Raw genomic sequence first — 24,771 nt, 5'->3', positions numbered from 1 at the left:
GAGAAATATACACGTATTTCCTATTGTTTTTTATATTTTACCCAGATATTAAAATAAAGCAATACAGAAATACCATAAAAATTAAGCCTCATGTATCACGAAAAAGAAAGAATTGAATATTTGAACAAGAATAAATTATAAAGCCGTTAATAGCGTGTATATATCCTTTATCCTCCCACTCACTGCGTGCGCCACCAATCATATATTCTTCTCCTAGTGATGTCACCAGTCATTGGGTAGATTTCTATGATGATAGTTCCACACAGTTGATCCCCCCTTGTATCTTTATACAACCATCATATACATATAACACAGCATGAAGGGGCTCGGTGAAGGTGGTAGTGATGGCGTGTAAGAGTCTGATGGGGTCACATAGCTCATAAAAGGACAGCTGCCCAGCCTCATAATCCAGACAGATCCTAACTCCATCACTGGAGATCTGCTGAGGTAATGGGATCACTTTACAATCATGTCTTACTGAACACTGGTTATTATACACCAGCCCTTTATATAAACCCCAGGACATGTTATTATTTCCAATGAGTGACTGACGCCCCCCCCTAGCTATATAGGGATAACACATTCCCACGATCCACAAATCTGATCCACTGATCTCCACATCCCAGTAATGTCGTCCTGAGGTAAATCCGCTCCTGCTCATCACCTGAGAATCCTGGAATCTCTCTACTGTTTCTGGACGATTCTGTGTTATTTCTGTCCAGGTTGCAGCTTTCAGATCGTCTGATATAAGGAGATTATTATCAGCCGTGTTTACATCCAGTAATATGTCTGCAGGATCCTGTACATAGAAGATCACATTTACATCATTTATCAAAGCAGATACTGTGTGTGATATGCGTGAGATCAACTCCACACCCTGATCAACTCCATCATGTCGTGCTGTGTCCACATCACCTTTGTCCTCCTCAAGATCACACAAGTCCCCGGTGTCTGGATCCTGTAAGACACTCAGTGGATCAGTCATGTTACACAGATCCTCAATGTGCCTCATCTTCCTGGACAGCTTGTCCTTCTTTATTTCCAGCTGATGGATCACATCAGACAGTGAAAGTGAAACCTGCTCTTTCCGCCTGGAGATCTCACTCAGGACCTTCTTCTCCAGGTATCCCAGTCGTCTCCTGATGTCTATACACAGGCCAGTGACTCTCTCGGCTTCTCCAGATGCTTTTTCTTGAGCTTTTCTCCTGCGTTCCTCCAAACTTTGGACTCTTTGCTCAGTCTTTTTTCTTTTTGTGATCAGTTTCTGGAGAACATCTCGCAGTTTCTTCTTTTTTTTTAACGAGGCCTCATCCAGCATCTCTACCTTGTGTCCCTGGTGTTCTCCAAACAAACTGCAGGACACACAGATACAAGCAGCGTCCTCAGTGCAGTAATATTCCAGGATCTTCTTATGTCCAGAACATATGTTCTCCAGAGAAGTGCTGGGATCAAATAAGACGTGTTCTGGTCCTTTGCTGTGAACTTTCAGGTGATTATCACACAGAGAAGCCTCGCAAATTAGACAGGATGTAACAGCAGGTACAGGAGAGTGAATACAGTAAGTGCAGCAGATCCCGGTGATCTCCTCCTGATGTGGCTGACGAGACAGGAAATTCTCCACTACATTGCACAGAGTTATGTTCCTCTGTAGTGGAGGCCACTTCCGAAATGTTGCTCTACATTCAGGACAGGAATAATCTCCATACCCGCCCTCTGTATCCAGCAATCTATCAATACAGACCCAGCAGAAGTTTTGTCCACATTTCAGGGTTACAGGATCTGTATAAATGTTCCTACATATGGAGCAGCTCAGCTCGTGTCTCAGATCTGCAGACGCCATGGCTTCCAAATTCCAGAAAAAAAAGGAAATGAAAGTGAGTTATAGGGTATGTTTCAGCACATGTGACATAACACAACACCCAGCTGAGAACTTCTATTAGACCTGAGCAAATCTTATAAAATTCAAATTTGCTAGCTTTGCCAAACTTTGACAGAAAACTACTTTCAATGCCGCTTTATATGTTGAGCAATAGAATTTGTGCCACTGCAATGCTCGCCTCCGGGGATGGTGCTGCGGTGAGCAAAAGTGGACCCACTGGACCACAGGGAGACCCCGGGCCTACCCTTTCATGGGGTAAAGTCCGAGACTGTGGCAGTTGATCCCCAAGGCAGGGACGGACACAGGAGCAGACAGAACAGAGTCTTAAGTGCAGACAGGGACCACCGGGGTAGCTTGAGACAGACAGCACAGGCAGGATGGATAGACAGAGTCTCTAGCACCAACAGGGCATAACGGACAGGCAGTCAGTAGCAAGGTAGATGCCACAGCCAAGACGGACACAGTCAATAGTACTAAAAGCAGGACGGACTTGTAGCAGGTACAGGCAGGACAGGACTGCAACCAGGTGCCAATAGGCAGGACAGACTGGGACCAGGTGCCAATAGGCAGGACAGACTGGGACCAGGTGCCAATAGGCAGGACAGACTGGGACCAGGTGCCAATAGGCAGGACAGACTGGGACCAGGTGCCAATAGGCAGGACAGACTGGGACCAGGTTCAGGCAGGGACAGAACTAGAACCAGGTGCCAGCAGGCAGGACGTTATGAGTGGGGATGAGCGGACCCGGACAGTAAAAGTCCGGATCCGCGCAGGTTCAAAGGAACTCGGGTGCCGTGCCTGGGATTTGGATGTTTGATGTGGATCTGGCACTAGAGAAATAAAAAAAAAATAAAAGGAATAATAAAGAAAATAAGAATGAAGCGAGCGCTTCACACATACCAAGATTTAGTCATGGCGGCAAACTGCTTCCAGGTCATGCATTCACTTCCTGTGCCACTCATTATCGCTCATCACATATGCACGGCTTTCCCCGCCCACCGTCCGTCCTGACATCTGTGACTAGTAGCAGTCAAATGTGCCCCCAGCCTGTGTAACAGCATCTGACTGCAACCACTCACAGGCGCTCTCTGCGGGTCAGTATCGAGGTCTAAAAATAAAGAATTGGCGTAGAGTCCCCCCTTATAATGATACCCAGCACAGATAAAATCCATGGCTATAGGCAGCCTGCGTTTATCTTGGCTTGTGTCAAAAACAGTAGAACCGCATGAGGCTTTTCTTAATTTTTTTTATTCAAATATATAATTAAAAAAAAACATTGTGCGGTTATCCCAATTTTGATACCCAGTCATAATAATGCGTTGTTTTTTTTAACTATCTAAATAATTATAAAAAGCGAGTTGCAATCCCCCCAATTTTGATACCCAGCCATGATAAAGCCCAACAGCGGGGGCTGGTATCCTCAGGCTGAGGAGGTCCATTCTTATGGAACCGATCCCCAGCCTAAAAACCTGCAGCCGCCCAAGATTGTCACATCTATCAGAGGGTTTAGCACGTCCTCCCCTATGTGCCCTGACCGCAGTGTCGCCTGCCTCCCATATACAATATATATATATATATATATATATATATCTCCATGACTATGACACACATACAAGGTTTAGCACGTCCTCCCCTATTCCTCTATGTGCCCCGTCTGCAGTGTCAGCACACAGTCACAGTCCCACCTGCCTCCTATATGCAGTATATACAGTATATATATGACACACATGTACAGGGTTTAGCACGTCCTCCCCTATTCCTCTATGTGCCCCGTCTGCAGTGTTAGCACACAGTCACAGTCCCACCTGCCTCCTATATGCAGTATATACAGTATATATATGACACACATGTACAGGGATGACCCCATCCTCCCCTATTCCTCTATGTGCCCCGTCTGCAGTGTTAGCACACAGTCACAGTCCCACCTGCCTCCTATATGCAGTATATACAGTATATATATGACACACATGTACAGGGTTTAGCACGTCCTCCCCTATTCCTCTATGTGCCCCGTCTGCAGTGTTAGCACACAGTCACAGTCCCACCTGCCTCCTATATGCAGTATATACAGTATATATATGACACATGTACAGGGATGACCCCGTCCTCCCCTATTCCTCTATGTGCCCCGTCTGCAGTGTCAGCACACAGTCCCACCTGCCTCCTATATGCAGTATATACAGTATATATATGACACACATGTACAGGGATGACCCCATCCTCCCCTATTCCTCTATGTGCCCCGTCTGCAGTGTTAGCACACAGTCACAGTCCCACCTGCCTCCTATATGCAGTATATACAGTATATATATGACACACATGTACAGGGTTTAGCACGTCCTCCCCTATTCCTCTATGTGCCCCGTCTGCAGTGTTAGCACACAGTCACAGTCCCACCTGCCTCCTATATGCAGTATATACAGTATATATATGACACATGTACAGGGATGACCCCGTCCTCCCCTATTCCTCTATGTGCCCCGTCTGCAGTGTTAGCACACAGTCCCACCTGCCTCCTATATGCAGTATATACAGTATATATATGACACACATGTACAGGGATGACCCCATCCTCCCCTATTCCTCTATGTGCCCCGTCTGCAGTGTTAGCACACAGTCACAGTCCCACCTGCCTCCTATATGCAGTATATACAGTATATATATGACACACATGTACAGGGTTTAGCACGTCCTCCCCTATTCCTCTATGTGCCCCGTCTGCAGTGTTAGCACACAGTCACAGTCCCACCTGCCTCCTATATGCAGTATATACAGTATATATATGACACATGTACAGGGATGACCCCGTCCTCCCCTATTCCTCTATGTGCCCCGTCTGCAGTGTCAGCACACAGTCACAGTCCCACCTGCCTCCTATATACAGTATATACAGTATATATATGACACACATGTACAGGGATGACCCCGTCCTCCCCTATTCCTCTATGTGCCCCGTCTGCAGTGTCAGCACACAGTCACAGTCCCACCTGCCTCCTATATGCAGTATATACAGTATATATATGACACACATGTACAGGGATGACCCCATCCTCCCCTATTCCTCTATGTGCCCCGTCTGCAGTGTTAGCACACAGTCACAGTCCCACCTGCCTCCTATATGCAGTATATACAGTATATATATGACACACATGTACAGGGTTTAGCACGTCCTCCCCTATTCCTCTATGTGCCCCGTCTGCAGTGTTAGCACACAGTCACAGTCCCACCTGCCTCCTATATGCAGTATATACAGTATATATATGACACATGTACAGGGATGACCCCGTCCTCCCCTATTCCTCTATGTGCCCCGTCTGCAGTGTCAGCACACAGTCACAGTCCCACCTGCCTCCTATATACAGTATATACAGTATATATATGACACACATGTACAGGGATGACCCCGTCCTCCCCTATTCCTCTATGTGCCCCGTCTGCAGTGTCAGCACACAGTCCCACCTGCCTCCTATATGCAGTATATACAGTATATATATGACCCCATCCTCCCCTATTCCTCTATGTGCCCCGTCTGCAGTGTCAGCACACAGTCCCACCTGCCTCCTATATACAGTATATACAGTATATATATGACACACATGTTAGGGAAGACCACGTCCTCCCCTGTGTGCTATCACTGATGTTATCACAGGACACTTCATAGTGGAAGTCTATAACTCCATACATCACAGGCTGCCCAGGATGAAATGGCTGATAAAAGAGAACAACAGAATGTCCTCATGAAATAACACTGGCTGCTGAGAGCCCGGGAGAGCGGGGGGACCGCGCACCGTACACACCCCGCACACCCTGCGGCCACTGCCCCATCATGGGCAGCACCACACCCTCTCAGGCGGACTGCGGGCAGCTCTGCTCGGGGTCCTCACACTGCGGGCTGTGATTGGTTACCGGCGGATCCGCTTGACAACCGCAGCCTGAGAGAAAAGAGACGCAGAGACAGGGTGGTGCGGCCCGGGCACCGGGAGCGGCGGGGAACAGCGGGCCTGACACGGGGACTAACGGGGCTCACAGGGACCACGGAGCCGGCCGGGACTCTGGGGCACCGGACCGGGAGACCGGACAACCAGGTACCAGGGGAGGCAAGGGCGGCGGCGTCCAGAGCATCTCCAGCAGCGCTGACGGCAGGCTCCATCCCAGGAGATGCTGCTCCCGCACGGTGCAGGCTGCCCGCATCAGTCTGCCATGTCTGTCCGCAGGAGAGACCGGGGGTCGGCCGATGAGTCACAGATCACATCGGTGGAGGGTGTGATCAGCAGTAGTGTTAGATCTATCTGAGATCATATTGGGCAAGTCTGTGATCTGCTGATATGTAGGAGATAACATGGCTGAAGGCTGTGATCTGCTGATCTGTCATGAATCTATGTGAGATCATATTGACAAGAGCTAATCTTCTAATTTATTTATTTATTAGATATATATGAGAGATCTCTGGTTTGGTGATCTGTCAGATCACATTGGTGGAGTGTGTGATCTGTAGTTGTGTTATACATATATATGAGATCACATTGGTGGAGTGTGTGATCTGCTGATATGTAGGAGATCTGTATTAGCAGATCACATTGGTGATGTGCATTGTCCACTGATCTGTCACAGGTGTTTGAGGTCTGCTGATCTGTCAGATCACATTGCTAGTTGTGTGATCTGCTGATATGCAGTAGATCTATATAAGGGGATCACATTGGTGGGTGTGTGATCTGCTGGATCTATGTGTAAGATCACATTAGTCCCTGTAGTGTCTGATGTTTGTGAGGAGATCATACTCTGATGTCTGTGATCTTCGTCTTCCTCTGGTTACGGAGAAAAGGGATTTATAACACAGGAAAAGCGGAAATTGTATTAATTTGTATTAGTTTTGCTGATCTGACAAATTGGGAGATATTTCTCTTCTGATCTTGGGCTCATCAGCATAATCTAGAAGAGGGGAGGACCGTGAGACCTAGAAGAGGGGAGGACCGTGAGACCTAGAAGAGGGGAGGACCGTGAGACCTAGAAGAGGGGAGGACCGTGAGACCTAGAAGAGGGGAGGACCGTGAGACCTAGAAGAGGGGAGGACCGTGAGACCTAGAAGAGGGGAGGACCGTGAGACCTAGAAGAGGGGAGGACCGTGAGACCTAGAAGAGGGGAGGACCGTGAGACCTAGAAGAGGGGAGGACCGTGAGACCTAGAAGAGGGGAGGACCGTGAGACCTAGAAGAGGGGAGGACCGTGAGACCTAGAAGAGGGGAGGACCGTGAGACCTAGAAGAGGGGAGGACCGTGAGACCTAGAAGAGGGGAGGACCGTGAGACCTAGAAGAGGGGAGGACCGTGAGACCTAGAAGAGGGGAGGACCGTGAGACCTAGAAGAGGGGAGGACCGTGAGACCTAGAAGAGGGGAGGACCGTGAGACCTAGAAGAGGGGAGGACCGTGAGACCTAGAAGAGGGGAGGACCGTGAGACCTAGAAGAGGGGAGGACCGTGAGACCTAGAAGAGGGGAGGACCGTGAGACCTAGAAGAGGGGAGGACCGTGAGACCTAGAAGAGGGGAGGACCGTGAGACCTAGAAGAGGGGAGGACCGTGAGACCTAGAAGAGGGGAGGACCGTGAGACCTAGAAGAGGGGAGGACCGTGAGACCTAGAAGAGGGGAGGACCGTGAGACCTAGAAGAGGGGAGGACCGTGAGACCTAGAAGAGGGGAGGACCGTGAGACCTAGAAGAGGGGAGGACCGTGAGACCTAGAAGAGGGGAGGACCGTGAGACCTAGAAGAGGGGAGGACCGTGAGACCTAGAAGAGGGGAGGACCGTGAGACCTAGAAGAGGGGAGGACCGTGAGACCTAGAAGAGGGGAGGACCGTGAGACCTAGAAGAGGGGAGGACCGTGAGACCTAGAAGAGGGGAGGACCGTGAGACCTAGAAGAGGGGAGGACCGTGAGGGCTAGAAGAGGGGAGGACCGTGAGGGCTAGAAGAGGGGAGGACCGTGAGGGCTAGAAGAGGGGAGGACCGTGAGGGCTAGAAGAGGGGAGGACCGTGAGGGCTAGAAGAGGGGAGGACCGTGAGGGCTAGAAGAGGGGAGGACCGTGAGGGCTAGAAGAGGGGAGGACCGTGAGGGCTAGAAGAGGGGAGGACCGTGATGGCTAGAAGAGGGGAGGACCGTGATGGCTAGAAGAGGGGAGGACCGTGATGGCTAGAAGAGGGGAGGACCGTGATGGCTAGAAGAGGGGAGGACCGTGATGGCTAGAAGAGGGGAGGACCGTGATGGCTAGAAGAGGGGAGGACCGTGATGGCTAGAAGAGGGGAGGACCGTGATGGCTAGAAGAGGGGAGGACCGTGATGGCTAGAAGAGGGGAGGACCGTGATGGCTAGAAGAGGGGAGGACCGTGATGGCTAGAAGAGGGGAGGACCGTGAGGGCTAGAAGAGGGGAGGCCGTTACATTGTACTGACGTCATTATCCATAGAACACAGACGCGGAGGCCGGTACACTGTACTGATGTCACTATCCATAGAACAAAGACGCGGAGGCCGCTACACTGTACTGATGTCACTATCCATAGAATACAGGTGAAGAGGCCGGTACACTGTACTGACGTGACCGTGCACAGAATACAGACGCGGAGGCCAGTACACTGTACTGACGTCACCGTCCACAGAATACAGACGCGGAGGCCGGTACACCGTATGGACAGTATCCTTGTCACAATGTACAGTAGTGTATAATGCTTGAACAGAAGTGAGCCAAGTGATTTCTAGTAATAGATTCCCTTAGGAAATTACATCTGCAGGTTTTTGCAACTCCGAGCAGCATAATGTAGGAAAAGAGACCCTGATTCCAGTGATGTGTCACATCGTCATTTTTATTTACGAACCGGACTTTGTGTCTGCCAATCTTACACTACCTCGTCCTCCTCATCTCGCCCCCTACGGTATCTGTCGGTGTCCCCCTAAGGCTCAGTTCTTGGACTACTGCTGTTCTCCAGCTACACCTTTGGCCTGAAACAGCTCATAGAGTCCCACGGTTTTCAGTATCACCTCTACGCTGGTGATACACAGATCTACCTCTCTGGACCTGACATCACCTCCTTACTAACCAGAATCCCAATGTCTCTCTGCTATTTCATCTTTCTTTTTTGCTTGATAACTAAACATGGACAAAACAGAATTCCTCATCTTTCCCCCATCTCACTCTACCACTTCACCTGACCTATCCATCAAAGTCAATGGCTGCTCACTCTTCCCAGCCCCACGTGCTCACTGCCTGGGGGTTACCCTCGACTCTCCTTTCTCTTTCAAGCCATATCCAAGCCCTTTCCACCTCTTGCTGACTCAAAATAAAAAATATTTCCCGGATCCATACATTCCTTGACCAAGAATCTGCAAAAACACTAGTGCATGCCCTCATCATCTCCCACCTCGACTACTGCAACCTCCTGCTCTGTGGCCTCCCTTCTAACACTCTCGCACCCCTCCAAGCTATCCTACACTCTGCTGCCTGACTAATCCACCCGTCTCCTCGCTATTCCCCGGCCTCTCTTCTCTGCCAATCCCTTCATTGGCTTCCCATTGCCCAAACACTCCAGTTCAAAACACTAACCATGACCTACAAAGCCATCCACAACCTGTCTCCTCCTTACTGACCTAGTCTCCCGGTACTTGCCTGCACGCAACCTCTGATCTTCACAAGTTCTCCTTCTCTACTCCCCTCTTATCTCCTCTTCCCACAATCGCATACAAGATTTCTCCCGTTCTCCCCCAAACTCTGGAACTCTCTACCACAACATATGAGACTCTCGCCCCCTGTGGAAACCTTCAAAAGGAAACTGAAGACCCATCTCTTCCGACAACCCTACAACTGCAGTAACCCTCAGTCCACTATACAGCTGCCTGACTAGCTCCATCCTCACCTACTGTATCCTCACCCATCCCCATAGACTGTGAGCCCTCGCGGGCAGGGTCCTCTCTCCTCCTGTAGACTGTGAGCCCCTGTGGGCAGGGTCCTCTCTCCTCCTGTAGACTGTGAGCCCTCGCGGGCAGGGTCCTCTCTCCTCCTGTAGACTGTGAGCCCTCGCGGGCAGGGTCCTCTCTCCTCCTGTAGACTGTGAGCCCTCATGGGCAGGGTCCTCTCTCCTCCTGTAGACTGTGAGCCCTCGCGGGCAGGGTCCTGTCTCCTCCTGTAGACTGTGAGCCCTCATGGGCAGGGTCCTCTCTCCTCCTGTAGACTGTGAGCCCTCATGGGCAGGGTCCTCTCTCCTCCTGTAGACTGTGAGCCCTCGCGGGCAGGGTCCTGTCTCCTCCTGTAGACTGTGAGCCCTCGCGGGCAGGGTCCTGTCTCCTCCTGTAGACTGTGAGCCCTCATGGGCAGGGTCCTCTCTCCTCCTGTAGACTGTGAGCCCCTGTGGGCAGGGTCCTCTCTCCTCCTGTAGACTGTGAGCCCTCGCGGGCAGGGTCCTCTCTCCTCCTGTAGACTGTGAGCCCTCGCGGGCAGGGTCCTCTCTCCTCCTGTAGACTGTGAGCCCTCGCGGGCAGGGTCCTCTCTCCTCCTGTAGACTGTGAGCCCTCATGGGCAGGGTCCTCTCTCCTCCTGTAGACTGTGAGCCCTCATGGGCAGGGTCCTCTCTCCTCCTGTAGACTGTGAGCCCCTGTGGGCAGGGTCCTCTCTCCTCCTGTAGACTGTGAGCCCTCATGGGCAGGGTCCTCTCTCCTCCTGTAGACTGTGAGCCCTCGCGGGCAGGGACCTCATGTACCTGTCTGTGGCTTGTATTGTTCATGATTATTGTACTTGTCTATGTATGCCCCATTTTCACATGTAAAGCGCCATGGAATAATAATAATAATAATAGTATACATGACAATAAGAAACTGTGTAATATATCTCATCACATAAATTCTCTTCTTTCTCCTTCTGAACAGCTGTCCCATTTTTAAACTTCTCAATTCTTGGGTAAAATCTGTATTCAATGAAGACAGATTGATACATTACTCAGAATATTATCAGTAGCAACTGTAAAGGGGAGGGAGGAGGATAGAAGAGCTAGAGGCAGAGCTCCTCCTTCCGACTACATAGCATCTTGTCAGTAGCATCTGTCATCTCCAATGTCAGTAATTAAACAATCAAGCTTCCCGGAGTACAGATTTTAAAGGGGTTGTCCACTACTTGGACAACCCCTTCTCTATCCTTAATACCCCCTGCAGTGATGGCATTGGCTCTCCTGGGGATCACATGACATTGTCACATCACATGGTCCATGCAGCCAGTGAGTATTGGCTTCACTCACCCCTCCATCGGATGTAATTGACATCTGGAGTAAGTGAGGGCAGCATCAGCTCTCGCTTCCTCCAGATATCTGATTTAGATTAAGAAGGAAAGAGTGTAGCCACCACTGATTGGCTGCAAGGGACCATGTGATCCCCAGGAGAGCAAATAACGACACTGCTTTAACGGTGCTGTTATTGCTAGTCAGTATAGCTATTATTATTTTACTGGGGGAAACATAAGTATTAGGCTGAAGCTGTCTGAGAAGTGCATAAACCCTTTAAACATGGATTAAAGGGAAACGGTCACCAGATGTTTGTATGTTAAACTAAACTTGCCCCTTCAGCAGCGCCTATGCTGCATTCTATGAAGGTGCATGTTGTTCCCTGACTCCCGCTGTAGACCTCACAAATAGCTTTATAAAACCTAGCGTCATGTATACTAGTCATTGGGTCCGATCTGATGGGCGTCCTATTTTGCGGCTCTTGTCCTTCCTTTTGGCGCTGATCGCCGTCCTCCTTTTATGATTGATATGGATGACGTCTCCGGTGCCATCCATATAGCCGGGCAAAATCTCGCACCTGCGCAGAGGCATTGCCAGCTCACTTCACTCTGCCCTATAGCGGGTAGAGCCGAAAACATCGGTGCGCCTGCGAGAGCCAGCAGTGTCTCCAGCACCATCCACATCAATCATCAAAGGAGGACGGCGATCAGCGCCAAAAGGAGGGACAAGAGCCGGAAAATAGGACGTCCATCAGACCGGACCCAACGATTAGACTACAAGACAGGAGACTCTATAAAGGTGTTTGTGGGGTCTACATTGGGGGTTAGGCTGCTTTCACACCTCCGTTTTTTCCTGTGCGGCACAATCCGTCTCTTTGCAGAAAAAACGCAACAGTTTGTTTTTTTTTGCCGCCGGTTGCGTTTTTTCCCCATAGACTTTAAATAGTGCCGGATTGTGCCGCATGGGCTTGCGTTCGGTTTTTGCTGGATGCGGCATATTTAGCCCATGCGGCGGCCGGATGGAACGTTGCCTGGCACGTTTTTTTGTCCGGCGAAAAAAACCGCATTGCTACGCATCCGGCCGATGTGGCGCTTTTTCCAATGCATGCCTATGGATGCCGGATGCGGTTTTTTGCACTGCACATGCTCAGTAGCCTGCCGCAACCGGCAAAAACCGGACGGGCCGCATGTAAAACCGTATGCAAAGGATGCGTTTTTTTCGCCGCATCCGTTGCATAGGTTTTAGAGCCGGATTTAGCTGCACTGCAAAAACCGGAGGTGTGAAAGCAGCCTTATGGGGCAACATGCACCTTTATACAATGCAGCTCAGGCGCTGGTTAGGGTGCTAGCTTTGGTTTAGAATGCAGAAATCTGGTGACTGGTTCCCTTCATGGATTTTGACAATAAGGCATCAGTTTAGGATGAGAAAGAAGTTGATTTGTCTAAAATTTGTTACAAAGTTGCTTATTGTCATGTGCATTAATGGTTTTTAAATTAAAATATAAACGATGTTTATTCTTTAATGTAGAGTCAGGTCTTTCGTCACTCTGCCATGTTTATACCCGTCTTCTCAGAATATGGAGAGCTGGGCATTAAGGCGCCAATCAGTGACTGTGCACACATGGTACATCTCGTTAGGTGGTTATATTTTGTGACTTCGGTGACCTCCCCATACAGATCTGATTAGGGGATCACATGTATGCCGATGCCCCTTTAACACTCGTTATCTGTTTAAAAGCGTTCTGTTTCTCTTCGATCTTTCAATATCCCATTTTATCTTTGCCCCTTTTTTGCTGCTCAGTTTCTCTATTGCATTTCAGGGAGTGACCTAGCTGCCAAATAGTGAGCTGTTGTTGTTTATGTAATCAGTAGGGTGGGAGGCCTGTCTGCTAGATAGTGAGCACGCCTTCGGTGGGAGTATTGGGGGAGCGCTATCCCACCCACCCCTTATGTCTTCTCTGGCTGGGAAAGGATACAGACAGAATGTCATTTCCTTTGTTGCTTGTGGTTCATTTCAGAACTGCTCTCGTATTGACTTTTAATTATTTCGCACCCAGTGTATTGGGAAGGGGCCTCCTATCCAGATGGGAGAGCCAGACTGTTCAATTATTTATGGCACGATGTGCAAATGAGCCCCCCTGTGCCGGTGATCGGGCAGCCGCTCAGATGTGTCAGATCTGTGCCCTGGGCATGAATGCAGAGGACAGCTGGTGGCAGCAATCATTACAGGGTATGGGAAGTGGCATAATATTATAACCGCCTCATACGGTGTCCGTCCAATGATGTCTGAAAGCAGAGAGCAATAGACGACCCGTGTATACAGTCAGCTGATGGGGGCTCTGAGATCAGCTGCAATGGAGGAGGCCAGAGTCCTTCCCTGGTGGGTAAGGAAGGCGATTACACAGTACCATCCATTACCAAAGATCACAGGGGTTCTCAGGGAAATAATACAAAATATTATTAATAGTAAAATATTCACCCGATAAATCCCTCATGTCCAAATCATTGCATCAATGTAACCTAAGACCAGCAGGGGCTATGAGATCATCAGATGTATGTGGCACTTGTGTAAGCCATGGAGGGGGCACAGACGCGCCCGGGCCCCTGGGTTTTTCGGATTGGCAGTGATCCCCACCTGTCATACATTAAAGGGGCTGTTCTGAACATGTAACATACGGAAACCTCAGTGTCGGGATTCTGATGTTTTACTGTACCGGTGCCGCTCAAATGCCCCTTACATAACTGATCAGGTACCGACCACGTTCTCATCCGCTTCTTTATATAGTCTTAAGTGGGGAACGTGGTCAGCACATGACACCAAGTATGTAAATTGTATACCTGATGTCTCATGACAAGCGCTGAGCGGGGAAACTGTGTGTGCACACATGGCCACTGAGCGGGAAACTGTGTGTGCACACATGGCCACTGAGCGGGAAACTGTGTGTGCACACATGGCCACTGAGCGGGAAACTGTGTGTGCACACATGGCCACTGAGCGGGAAACTGTGTGTGCACACATGGCCACTGAGCGGGAAACTGTGTGTGCACACATGGCCACAGAGCGGGAAACTGTGTGTGCACACATGGCCACTGAGCGGGAAACTGTGTGCGCACACATGACCACTGAGCGGGGAAACTGTGTGTGCACACATGACCACTGAGCGGGGAAACTGTGTGTGCACACATGACCACTGAGCGGGGAAACTGTGTGTGCACACATGACCACTGAGCGGGGAAACTGTGTGTGCACAGTCTTTTTGCTGTGTTTTCGGAGCAGAAGCTGAGCGGAAACTCCCAAGTTTTTGAGGAGGATTTTGAGAGTTTTCACTCTGTTTTTGCTCCAAGAATTCTTCGGTAAACTTTAGTATCTGCTCCAAACATTCAGCAAAAAGGCTCCTGGTGCACATGGTGTTTACGGCTAAGTTCACACTTCCATTGTTTTGCTTCCGTCAGGTCCGTTGTTGTGACGCAACGACGGATCCATTATTTTTTAGATGTCAACTGACGCAACAGATGTGTTATTTCACAGGATTCCATTCTCAGGAATCCTGTGAAAAAGCGAATCCGTTACATCTGCTGTGCGTCCGTTTTTTGACGGATCCTTCGTCATCCGTTTATGTTTGGGACAGCCCAATGGGAGTGCCAGACATGCTGGGCATGCTCAGTACAGCATGACTGAATCCAGCACTGAATTCCTTCGTGTGATGGATTACCGCAGAATCCAGCACCATAGACATACATTATAGGTTGGGACGGATGGTGACAGACACCTGCGGAGTCCGTTTTTTTTTTGCCGCTCCAGAAAACGTTACATTCAGCGTTGCTTCCGCCTGACGGTCAGTCAGTAAACAACTGATCCGTCACACGGCGGATGCAACACAAGCCATCAGTCACAATCTATCGCTTATAGAAGCCTATGGGGAAAAAATGGATTCCTGCAAAATATTTTGCTAGATACCGTAATTCCTGAAGGTGACGGATTGCGACGAAACAAAACAACGGAAATGTGAATTTAGGCTTAGGGTATACTCTCGTGGTGGTTTTGCAGAGTTGATTTTATTTATTTATTTTTTTTTTTGCTGTATTTTTTTTGTCAGCAATAACAGTGCGTTTTACACTACAAACAAAGTGAATTTTCATTTTGTTTTGTGAAATTCACAACATGTAAATTATTTCAGTATTTTTGCAGCGTTTTTCATCCACTTTAAGGACTGGAGGAAAAACATGCACGTAAAATATCTGCGGATTTTTCCTACTACCACTTTGGCTTTTGGTACCGAAAAAAAATAAATAGCTGCGTGTGAATACACCCTTACTGTATTTTGCAGTCTTTTACCATGACAGTGTCAGCTTTGAAGAAGATTCCACAATGAATCCACCTAGAAGAAATGACGTGACCCAGCAATTTCCTTAGACATGAACAGGCTGAGTATTTAGAGCTGTTTTTGTGGATTTTGGGGCTAAGCAGCCTGACCTGCAGGCGGACACCACACTGACACTGCAGGGCAGGGGGGAGCTGTGCTGACGTCTCCTGGCTCACAGAGGATTGTCCACACTGGATTCAGTTGTATCGCCTTTCACTTGTGATTTGGAAAAGATCGATTTTCACAGATGATTTGAATAAAAAATAACTGTAGAAGTTACAATAAAGGGATAAAATAAGATCTAAAGAGATGAGTGATGATTGAGCACTACCATGCTCAGGTGCACAGTATTCATTAGGAGCTGTTGGTGGCGGTGCTCGGATTGGTGCAACTCGAGTACCCAAATATAATGGAAGTCAGTGGGGTTCTCAAGCATTTTTCTAAGACATCTTCTGGGAAAATTCTCAAGTTCTCCATTGACTTCCATTTTACTCAGGTATAATATCACCCATCTGAGTGTCCATCTGCTCCTAATGTGTACCCGAGCATGGTAGTGCTCGCTCATCACTAAAAGGCTTCAGTTCCACTTGTGTTTTGCACAGACGAGTGCAATCCAATAAAACATTGGACTGCACTTGCTCCAGTACAAAATTATGGGGCAGTGTCCATCTGCGATTGATTTTCCATGCCATATCTGCCTGAGAAATGAATCTCAGCATGCTGCATTTGGCAGTGAGTCTCAGGTCACGCACCCCCATACAAGTCTATGGGAGCGTGTGACACATCGCACTGCACTCGCATGTCATCCGACTGCAATGTGATGTACACAGAAACAGGCAGCGGAGGAGATGGGGAGAAAGTTCTCCCTCCTTCTTCTCCGCAGCTGTGACCCTATTGCAAGATCGCATCACAGTCACATGACCCTCGGATGACGCTCACAGCAGGGGGTCAGTAGCATATCGCTCCCGATGCTCTCACATTGGAAGATATGCGCAAATGGAACGGAGTCCAGAGAGGTGTACACGGAGACCCCTGTGAATGTGTGGTCTGAATAAATGTCCTTTTTAATAAAATCACTTGTCTAAATCTTTGCTGGAAAATACAGATTTTACCCTATCAAGTGGAGGAGAATGCGGGCACATAAGAAGTAATATAGGGTATTGGCAAATCGTGGCTTATCATAGCTGTAGGGATGGTTTTCTTTATCAGTTGAGAGCAGGAATAGGGCTGGATGATTATCCATTGACCTGAGACTCAGAGTCCTTCTGCAGTTAAAGATTTTTTACCAAAGGTTCTAGAATGGTTTAAAACTAAAAAGAAGAAATAACCATCTTACCACCCTTCACTGCTATGCTACCGGTGCACATTAACCTGTACTTCCTCCTAATGTGATATCGTCTACACTCATGAAGAAATGACCGCTGCAGTCAATCACATTTTTAGCCCAGATTCCTGCTGCATAGATTTATCATGTAGCACACAGACTGCCTGCAGCTGCCATTAGAGGCATCCCCTGGATATCATGGTATTCTAGAGCTAGTGCTTACATAACTGTATACAGCTGTGCTCCCTCTAGTGGTGGCTCATAGAGGACACCTTTTTCTACAAATGATTCAGTTATCGTGCACTGAGAGTCTAGTTCTGGGATCAGTCAGTCCGCTGTTTACTAGGCTATTTTGGAGATCAATAATATAAGTTGGTGTCTAGATTTAGGAGCTAAGAGTGTGTAAGTAATTTTTAAATAGGGAAATATATTTAGAAAAGCAAATCTTCTACTTTTGCTTTTTTCCCTCATTATTGCTAAATATCCAGGCCTGCCAGGCTGAGTGCCTACATGATGGCTGCTGATTGTACAGAGCTGCTCCCCACTTGCTGTATATGCAGACACTATGCAGCCTGTACATCACCCCCGGAGCTCACACACATCTACATGATGGCTTCACCTGCATAGTGGAAGACGGCCAGGCTGTGTCTGTAAGAGATCTCTGTCCTGCGAGGGTGAAGTCACATTTATTGCAGACATTTCTCTGCTTCTCCCATTGATGTGATGGGCTCTACGGAATGTGTGCTCAAGGAAATCAGTGTAGCTTGGGCTACTGATAGGTAATAGCCATAAGTTACATCTGGCTTCCAAATAGACGTCCAGTGAAGGGTTTACCATTTACAAGGACCATTACCAGACCTGACGATGAATGCGGTGGAGCTGTAATGATGTGATCTGTCATCTAGAAGGCTGGGCTGCCATACTGTCACCCCATAATTCTGCGGGTAAGCTTGGGTATTATTTGTAAAATCATGCGGTTGTAGCTCTGCCAGCTTGGGGCATTTTCAGTGCGAATACCCCACATAAAGGACGTCTGGATTTCTAATACTGCTGTACCCATTAGTCACAACCCAGGCTTAACTGAGGCCATATTCACACAAACATACAAAAAAATGGTCCACGTTTTCATCATTAGGGCATATGTTTGAATACATCAGCAGGGAATAAAATTTACAAGACCAAATACTGTACAGTTTATGTTAAGAATGGCAATGTATCTGCAAAAATCGGATGTTGTATTGTTGATCCATATGGGATCTTTGTGTTTTTTTGTGCACCCATAGACTCAAATAGGTGAGGTTTCTCTGAAATACAGAAGAGACTGGTGCAGGATTAAAAAATAAAAATCTGTTGTCTGCCGGTGATGAGTTATCTGTCAGTGCACGGCTGTGATGCGTCCTGTATGTGCCCTGCGGGCGTCCTCTCCGTGCTCACACCCAGGTGTAGGGTGACATCAGGGTGATGTCAGGGTGTACACGGCTCCCAGCTCCGGCTATACATCGTGGCTGGCGTGCCTGATCTCTATAAACAAGCGCCGTCACATTGGACATATTGCCGACTTTATCCATGTAATGGACAAGGTTTAAGGCGGATCATGTGTTTTCTCTTTCCTTTTCCCTTTCATAAACATTAATAATAGATTAATTTTACACATCGGCTCTGCACTCTGTGCCCCACATGAGCTAATGTAAGAATGCAGGATCGGCCGGCCTGGCCTTGATGGCAGGGGTTCAGCCGGAAACAATGTCAGCGCATGCTGTGCTTTTCTCTGCCGCTGTAACACTGGACCTCTGTATTTCTGGGCTTTTTACACTAGATGGCAGATGGAATAAAAGATGGATAAAGAGGAGTCCGCTCCTCTATGTGCAGGATTTCCATGCCATACATAATTGTGAATGCAGCTTCACCAGAGAAAATCTGTTTCTTGTGTAATGCAGACACCTATATTCCCTTACATTATTGATTATTTCTTTTTTTTCCTCCTTCCTTTCAGACCATCACCATGACGGCTGAAGAAACTGTGAATGTTAAAGAGGTAGAGATTACAAAGCTGATTTTAGACTTCCTCAATGCCAAGAAGCTGCACATCAGCATGTTGGCCCTGGAGAAGGAGAGCGGGGTGATAAATGGCCTGTATTCGGATGACATGCTTTTCCTTAGGTATGTCGCAGTATGCAAAGGCTACAGAATCGCCTTATATATCAGCAGCTACACAATATAATGTTATGGGGATCTCATCATTATTACACAAGTGTCGTTCACCGCTTTATTTTACATTGTATTTTATATCCTCTACCCACCATGTGGCCTTCAACACATCCCCAGAGAAAAGGGGCAGGTATATTTTAAGAATTTTGTCACATAAAAAAAAGTTAAAATAAAAAAGCATTAAATAAAAAAAATGTAAAAAAAAAATATAAGGCCTAGTTCACATTTGTCCGGTGCACTGCAGCACAATGTTCATTTAATTGAAAGAGCAGGATTCAAACAGAACCATTCACTGTAATGGGGCAGGTGCAGTCACTTTGCACTTCTTCTGGCCTTTGTTCAGAAGTGTTTAATGGTTTTCTTTTTTTAGACAGACACATGGTAGAATGAGCGTTAATGTGTTTTCAATGGGGAGAATGTCATAAGATCTCACCTGGGAACAAAAGAACTAGTTGTTTAAAGTGTTTGATCTTTCCTAGAGAGTCCCCTATACACATTAGATCAGTCTTTTCAATGCCACTCACTCACTGCTACTGTGTCTGCACTCTGACGACATCTTTCACAGAAGCTACGGCAGTGGTGGAAGTACAAGCAGAGAGCCAGCGCTGCACTCTCCTCTCCCATAGCCTCCATCACCCAGGATTCATGACATCCTCATTGGGCGGCAATGCGAGAAAGTAGTAAGTAGCTGTAACGCTGCGACTAATGACATCCTGGTTCCAGGAGGGGTGATGGACGCTGCGGGGAGTGAGTGCAGCTCCAGCCTCCTGTGCTGTGACGTTTTAGACTCCTCTCAAATGAAATGTTACAGGAAGTGCAAAAAAACACCCTTTAGGTATTAGCTAGATAGGGGAAAAATTTAGGGTAAGGTGTGATAAAGCAAATTACAAAAGTAATTAGGATGTAAGGATAGAGATTTACATTTTAGGTGCTGGACTGACCCTTTTAGACCAGCACTAACCTGCTTTACAATATTAGACTTCTGGTAAATTGTGGTTTGCAAGATGTTTTATTTAAGATCCTGGTGAGATTGGGATTATGATGCAGATAAGTATTAATGTAACCTCTTTACCCATAAAGATGTGGTTGCTTTTGGGATATACACCCTGCAGACATTTATAGCTGAGCCTCATTGATAATGCTGTGCAGAATACTGCTAGATGGCTGATCACTTTCCAGGTATTAATGATCAGCTTGAAATCTGCTTGTAATAATAAAGCTGCATGTTAGTGCGGCTCGCTGCCATATTACTGGAACTTATTATTATTTATAGAGCCCCGCTGATTCCTCCATGATGCTGTGAATGAGAAGGGGTTACATACAAAATATATCAGTTACAGTAGACCATGATGTGCTGTGTCTATGCCTAAAAGGGAGCCTGCCAGCCCAAAGTGACAATATAGCTTGCACAGATAGACCTCTAGGGGATATGGACCCTATATAATTCGCACCTTAAGGCTCTGTGCGCACGTTGCGTATTTACATGCAGTTACGCTGCGATCTGCACCGCAGCATAACTGCATGCGTCCTGCGTCCCCAGCATAATCTATGAAGATTATGCAGGAGCCGTACGCACGTGGCGTATAAGAACGCAGCGCTTCGGCTGCTGCCGAAAGCATGCGTTCTAAGAAGTGACGTCACTTCTTTTGTGCGTATTGGTTGTATGTCGGTCTCTCTCTCTGTCGGTCTATCCCTCTCCCCCCTCTCTCATACTCACCGATCAGCTGCACGGCGTTCACACTGCTCCGGCGGCTTCTCCTGCTTTTGAAAATGCCGGCCGCCCATTATTCAATCTCGTATTCCCTGCCCACCGCCGCCTATGATTGGTTGCAGTCAGACACGCCCCCATGATGAGTAACAGCTGTCTCACTGCAGCCAATCACAGCCGCCGGTGGGCGGGTCTATGTAGTGCAGTAAAATAAATAAATAATTAAAAAAAAACGGGGTGCTTTCCCCCCCAATTTTGATACCAGCCAGGGTAAAGCCACACGGCTGAAGGTATTCTCAGGATGGGGAGCCCCACGTTATGGGGCGCCCCCAGCCTAAAAATATCAGCCAGCAGCCGCCCGGAATTGCCGCATGGATTAGATGCGACAGTCCCGGGACTGTACCCGGCTCATCCAGAACTGCCCTGGTGCAGTGGCAATCTGGGTAATAAGGAGTTAATGGCAGCCCATAGCTGCCACTAAGTCCTAGTTAATCGTTGCAGGCGTCTATGAGACACCCCAATGATTAACCTGGTTAAAGTAAATAAACACATACACCCAAAAAATCCTTTATTTGAAATAAAAGACAAAAACCACCCTCTTTTGCCACTTAATTAAAATCCCCAAACACACCTCCAAGTCCGGCGTAATCCACGAGGTCCCACGACACATCCAGCTCTGCTACATGAAGCTGACAGGAGTGGCAGTAGAACACCGCCGCTCCTGTCTGCTCCACGCAGAAACTGAAGTGAGCCGCGCTGTCAGCGGGAACGTCACTGAGGTAATGCCTGTGTGTGCGGTGATGATGAGGGCTGTAGTGTCGGACTGTGTGCGGGGATGTAGGCGGTAATGTCAGGATGTGTGCGGGGATGTAGGCGGTAATGCCAGGATGTGTGCGGGGATGTCGGAGGTAATGGCAGGATGTGTGCGGGGATGTTGGAGGTGATGTCGGGATGTGTGCGGTGATGTCGGGATGTGTGCGGTGATGTCGGGATGTGTGCGGTGATGTCGGGATGTGTGCGGTGATGTCGGGATGTGTGCGGTGATGTCGGGATGTGTGCGGTGATGTCGGGATGTGTGCGGTGATGTCGGGATGTGTGCGGTGATGTCGGGATGTGTGCGGGGACGTCTCTCAGGTGATCATGTGGCTCACTGCAGTCACTCAGATTTGCGGTCACAGGTGAAGGACTCATCAAATCAAGCCGCGGCACACGGACAGAGCCGCGATCACAATGAAGTCGGGCGAAGTTCACCAGAGTTCATTCTGATCGCGCGGCTGTCTCCCGCAGCCAGCCATGTGCTCTTTTTGACATTCTGGTCCCAGTCGGCTCTGCTGCAAGTCTTTGGGGATGCTGCAGAGCCGAGTGGGACCGCACTGTCAAAAATGTGCTCTCTGGATGCTTTTCCCATGGCAGAGCAAGCATCCAGAACACATGAATTCTGCAGGAATGTGCGCACATTGCGTTCTGCCGAATGCGTCTCAGAACGCAGCTTTTCGGCTGCGTTCTGAGACGCACATGCAGTGACTATTTACGCTGCGTAATAGAACGCAACGTGCGCACGTAGCCTTAGGCAGGCTGCAGACGAGCGCATGAAAAATCGTCCAAGATTCAGTCAGAAAACTCAGACGGTTTTCAGCTATAATTTCCTCCTTGTGTGCGCCGCTTTCATACATCTACATTACAAAATGTCAATGATCAAACACCGTTTTCTAGGTTTGTGATAGAAATGTATCTGTAAAAAATGGATGCCACATGGATGTTGTCTGGGTTCTGTGTTTGTTTTTTTTTTTTAGTTTTTTTTATGCACACATAGACTTCAATGGACGGCTCTCATCTGAGACTTGGAAGAGAGTAGTGCATGCGGGAATTTTTTTCTTATAGACTTTAGAACGAAGAGGGAAATCATTCATCTGAGCAGCCTTCTTCAATAACGGGTCAGTTTGCGTCTGATCAAAAATTAGTTAGCACACGTTTGATTCTACATGCTTGTCTGCATGAGCTCTTAGTGTCTTAATAGCTGCCTCCATTTTACTGATCTTATTCTTTACCTTAATATGCTATTTAGGATGCTCAGTGCACCCTGGGTGTGGCGAAAGGCTCAGTGCATGGTTACACCCACTATTTTTTTTGTTTCTGTGCCATGTTTACTAATGATTGACAGTGCTGGCTTGCCTGGATTTTCTCTGCAGACCGTTCTCACTTCAGGCATACCAGTCAGATAATAGTGATGGAGGTGGGGGACGGTGCATTGAGCCTCTTAGCCACACCCAGGGTGCACCAGGCATCCTAATTAGTATATTTGATTAAGGCCTAAACCACACGGCGAGAAAATCGGTGCGACTGGAGTGTGATAAAACACCGCATTCCACTTGGACCAATTCTAGGCTGTGTATCAGCGCACATGAGTGATTGACTATTTTCTCAGCCCTTATCGGACTGAAAAAACAATCGCAGCATGCTGTGACTGTAATGCGAGACTCTTTTCTCTCACCCATTCAAGTGAATGGGGCGAGAGAAAAATCGCACTGCACTCGCGGTACACCGGTGTACCATGCGTGCAGAGCGAACCAGCTACGGAGGAGAGAAGAAGATAAATCCCTCCCTCCCCTCCTCCATGCCGGCCTGCCCCCCCTCAGCGCTGGCCCGTCCCCCGCAGCTGGGGTCCGCACGCACAGTCAGACCGCAGTTGCAGGGATACTGGCATGACACTCGGCTCTTGCTGTGCTGCCTGCGTGAGCCGAGTGTCGTGCGAGCATTGCAGTAGTGCCCCGTGTGGCCCTGGCCTGAAGCTTCAGTTTCTGTAGCGCAGAGGCAGCATTCAGAAAAGGTGCAATGTTTTATAGGACCTCGATCCCCTACAAGGCTATGTACTTGGTTTATATGAATAGACCTCCTTTAAGGCTTGGGCTATATGGTGACTTTCACCAAGTTTCTGAACCAAAAATCACTATATTCTCATTTTGAGCATATGGGGCCGTGCTGTGGCCTGTAGGCTACTGCGACAATCAAGTAGCAAAAAGTCAGAGCCAGTTTGTCATATTCACAGTACCTTGCATCTCATAATATGACGCCATTCACCTGCAGCGTGCTGCCATGCATTGTGTGGTCCTGTGTCGCAGCCAAAGTCTCCGTGTAGCCCCAGCCTTAATGCTGATAATGTAATGTGACATTCTCTGCCAATCTTCTGTCCTTTCATAACCCACAGACAATTGATACTGGACGGTCAATGGGATGAGGTCCTGCAGTTTATCCAGCCGCTTGAGTGCATGGACAAATTTGACAGAAAAAGGTAAAATGAATAGAAGGGTAATTGTCAGTGTGCAGACGTGTCGCTGTGCAGCATGCCATGATTGTATGTGTTGTGTATCACTATTTATGTGTGTAATGTACACATTATCCGTTTCTGCATTTTCCTGGATACACATAGGGCTATTTTCATCTCCTCAGGTTTCGGTACATAATTCTGAAGCAGAAGTTTTTGGAAGCGCTGTGTGTGAACAATGCAATGTCAGCAGAAGAGGAGCCGCAGCATGTAAGATAGAAATGAGCTCACAATGGGGGGTTCTCCTAGAGCCGCCCTTGGGAAACGCGTTCTTCCGTCTCTTCATCTTCTGCCTTTAGCCTTGTTGTGCCAACTAATTCATTATGCAAAAAAAATTGGAAACTTTTTCATACCTCTGTTTTTTTCAGAAGCTGATGAATAAAATACTTGTGCTAATTTAGCCAGGATATGAGGGTCCTTTTTTATATTCTATTATATTGCATTCTCTGCCTTGTGTATACTGTCATCTGATAACATTCTGTATTGATACAGCCATCCTCCATGTATAAAGACAGTCCTGTGCGATGTGGCTGCACATGAATATTTTTTGGGTAGGAGTCATGTAGAATTGGCAGTCTTTGCCCACTCTTCCTTGCAGTGACTCTAAATCCTGTGTACAACACCCACTTAAAGTCACCCACAGAATTTCAATTGGATTCATGTCTGGGTTCTAGCTGAGACAATCCAAAAGTTTGATCCTCCTCTGGCAAATCCATTGTT

General features: G+C 48.0%; 2 protein-coding genes across 3 annotated transcripts in view; one reads left to right on the top strand and one right to left on the bottom strand.

The window, feature by feature from the left end:
• Positions 1–244: 244 nt before the first annotated feature.
• Positions 245–1,840, bottom strand: LOC142249316 (E3 ubiquitin-protein ligase TRIM39-like). The gene has a single exon (XM_075320951.1). The coding sequence runs from the start codon at positions 1,838–1,840 to the stop codon at positions 245–247; it is 1,596 nt and encodes a 531-aa protein (XP_075177066.1).
• A 3,869-nt stretch (positions 1,841–5,709) lies between these two features.
• WDR47 (WD repeat domain 47) overlaps positions 5,710–24,771 on the top strand; it is a 114,189-nt gene continuing 95,127 nt past the window's right edge. Inside the window, exons 1-4 of one of the 2 annotated variants that reach the window (XM_075322049.1) lie at positions 5,710–5,964; positions 18,807–18,973; positions 23,935–24,018; positions 24,177–24,261. In XM_075322049.1, the coding sequence (XP_075178164.1) occupies positions 18,816–18,973; positions 23,935–24,018; positions 24,177–24,261 (327 nt within the window). In that variant the 5' untranslated portion in view covers positions 5,710–5,964; positions 18,807–18,815. The remainder of the gene's footprint in view (positions 5,965–18,806; positions 18,974–23,934; positions 24,019–24,176; positions 24,262–24,771) is intronic. The other variant, XM_075322050.1, reaches the window with a different exon arrangement.

This window comes from Anomaloglossus baeobatrachus, chromosome 8 (assembly GCF_048569485.1).
Source record: "Anomaloglossus baeobatrachus isolate aAnoBae1 chromosome 8, aAnoBae1.hap1, whole genome shotgun sequence".
In the NCBI taxonomy this organism is placed as follows: domain Eukaryota; kingdom Metazoa; phylum Chordata; class Amphibia; order Anura; family Aromobatidae; genus Anomaloglossus; species Anomaloglossus baeobatrachus.
This window is presented reverse-complemented; position numbering and strand designations above follow the sequence as displayed.